At 56.4% G+C, this 2,761-nt stretch overlaps 1 protein-coding gene across 1 annotated transcript in view; it reads left to right on the forward strand.

Annotated features, from left to right (window-relative positions):
• The window catches only part of LOC113217640 (uncharacterized), a 2,648-nt gene extending 1,137 nt beyond the window's left edge, over positions 1 to 1,511 (forward strand). Inside the window, exons 3-4 of the mRNA XM_052263600.1 lie at positions 193 to 1,106; positions 1,228 to 1,511. Of these exons, the coding sequence (XP_052119560.1) occupies positions 193 to 1,026 (834 nt within the window). The 3' untranslated portion in view covers positions 1,027 to 1,106; positions 1,228 to 1,511. The remainder of the gene's footprint in view (positions 1 to 192; positions 1,107 to 1,227) is intronic.
• The last annotated feature ends 1,250 nt before the right edge of the window (positions 1,512 to 2,761 follow it).

The raw sequence follows: 2,761 nt of genomic DNA on the forward strand, positions 1-2,761 counted from the left end.
GCATTCGCTCCCGCCCCCATCCCCGACCCTCAGTACGGACCTCCGCAGGTCCAGCAGCAGTCGCTTTCCCCGGCATTCGCTCCCGCCCCCATTCCCTATCCCCAGTACGGGCCGCCTCAGGTCCAGTCTGCACCCCCACCTCCTCCTCCTCCTTTGCCGTTACCCCTTCCTGCGCCAACGCCTGACCCCCAGTACGGACCCCCACAGATCCAGCAGCAGTCGCTGTCCCCCGCGTTCGCTCCCGCCCCCGTTCCCGACCCCCAGTACGGGCCCCCGCAGATCCAACAGCAGTCGCTGTCCCCAGCATTCGCCCCCGCCCCAGTTCCCGACCCCCAGTACGGGCCCCCGCAGATCCAGCAGCAGTCGCTGTCCCCCGCGTTCGCTCCCGCCCCTGCTCCTGCCCCCCTTCCCGACTCCCAGTACGGGCCCCCGCAGATCCAACAGCAGTCGCTGTCCCCAGCATTCGCCCCAGCCCCTGTTCCTGATCCCCAGTACGGCCCCCCGCAGATCCAGCAGCAGTCGCTGGCATCGCCAGTCCCACCGCCTCCTGCGCCATCTCCGTTACCCCTTCCTGATCCTGTTGTAGTTTCCGCCCCCGTTGTCCTTCCGCCAGCCTTCGCCCCCACCCCCAACTATGTGCCTGCGGAACGCTACGGCCCTCCTGCTGGTTTCTCGCCTAGCCAACCCTCGGCCGGCCCCGCCCCCGCCGCTGCAGCTCCACCGCCGCCGCCCGCGCCCTTGCCGCTGCCAGCGCCCCAGCAGTATCAGTATCAATACCAGTACTCGTACTCGATGCCCGCCGGTGGGGCGGCAGCCGCTCCCGCCGCGGCGCCGGCCAGTTCGTTCGCCCCGACGAGCCCGTTGGAGGCCTCCGGCTACTCGCCCTTCTCGACCTCGGCGTCAGCGGCGACTGCGGCGACTGCGGACGCGCCCCTTGTGCCGCCCTCTCCTGTGACCACGCCGTTGGAGATCCCGACGCAGTTTGTGAGTGGCCTCTCCGCCGCCCCTGCAGGGCCGTACCCTTAGTGGCCCCGTCGCCGCCGAGGGTGGCCATCCCTCGAGTGAGGCCATTCCTACTCTGTCGCCTACTCAACCGAGCAGCCCCGGTAAGCTCACGACAGCCCATTTTCTGTGCTCGCTTCTTTGCGGGACACGTGCCGGTGGTCGGTGGTGAACCGGGTTTGCAAAATTCTTTGGGTTTATTGAAAAAAGTTTTGTCGGTTTCAGGTGCGGCAGACTCATCGTGGCGACAGGAACTAGTCATCAAAGCCAATTTCGCTTATTTACATGTATTATCGTGTTTTTTTTTATTATTTTTTTGTAATCATCAATCGCCGTACATCTTCTACATATTATGTATCTTTATAGAACATCTGGCAGTTGAGGCCGTAGTATAGACATCACTTTAATAAGAAACTAGAATAAAACGACCGGTTTGAAGTGGGTGTTTCACACGAAATGTTAATCGACCGTCAGCGCGATGTGAAATAAAGAATGTGGTATAAACAGTATCAGTATTTTCGTTTTGGGCATAGTTCAACGGCCTAGAATTACAACCCTTCCAAAATACTGTGTTTGAAAATTTCACCCAAATAGTTCTGTCGACACAAATAAAAGCCTACACTTCATTAAATTTCACAATAAGCTAGAGTGAAACTTGCTGCAGCTTTGTGATATGAGGTGAATTTATAACACGGGCCAGCGGATAACATTCCATGAAACTGGTAACTCACCAAAAGAGCTCAACCAAGAGTGTGTTGTGAGTTTATTATAAATCCTCCAACATCCCAGTAAAAACTCGTAAAAAATGATTTAGAGATCCAAAATTTATCTATAAAAACTAAGAGATTCTGACCTGCGACTGCAGCTTCACCCTCCTCCCCGCGGTGGCCGGGCCCGGTCTTTCCCTCACTGCACTTCAAGTACCCCTTTATGGCCTCTGAAGGCTGTTCGCCTTTGAAGCACATTCTTTCCAAATCTCAGCATATCGCGACGACGTCGGAGAAAAATAGGTCCATGAAAATTAGGGCGGACAAAACCTAGGTCGGGCAGTACTTTTTGGGATGGGGTGTGGGGGAGAGGGGCGAGCCAACTTTTTTCTACAGTCGGTTCTGATAAAGCTTGCCTGTGGCCGTGTCAGGGACGTCCCAGCTAACGTCCGCAGCCGCAGTGAGTGAGACGGCGCCACAATGCAGCTCTCCGTTCCTACAGCGAGGTAGAGCGGGTTGCCTACCCGCGCAGTCACGGGCGCCTGTCGGTGGTGGGAAGAGTGTAGAAGAGTGGCGAAGCGAGACAGAAGTCGTTGTCACTCGAGTTTTCCCGCCCCCTTTACTGCTCCATATGATCAATTGTTAATGGAAGGGACGAACCATCGTGAACCATTGTGGACCCTCGTGAATGATACCAGTTTCTGCGAAACGTCCTCGGCCGAGGCGAACTTCCCCACAACGCGTTTAGTGCGGGGACATTTAGTGTAAAGAAGTAAAGCCGGGCGGTGAGCTGAAGCGAAGGGTCGAAAACTGAGCACAATACGTAGTCGATGGAGGCAAAGAGCAGTAAAGAGCGAGGGAAAAGGGTCGTAGAGCGATGTCGCGACTAGTAATGTGAACAGGACAAGTTCGTGCATTTTAACTCCCCATCCCAGTCGAATGCATACAGGACAATCTAATCCTATCCTGCCTCATACTCCTCGCGGCCAGCGCGTGCTGACCGTGTGCGGTTTGTGCTGTGCTTGGTGCTTGTTGTTATCTGCAGCCCCCCC

Source organism: Frankliniella occidentalis, unplaced genomic scaffold (genome assembly GCF_000697945.3).
Source record: "Frankliniella occidentalis isolate FOCC.00 unplaced genomic scaffold, Focc_3.1 Scaffold13, whole genome shotgun sequence".
NCBI classification, from domain to species: Eukaryota; Metazoa; Arthropoda; class Insecta; order Thysanoptera; family Thripidae; genus Frankliniella; species Frankliniella occidentalis.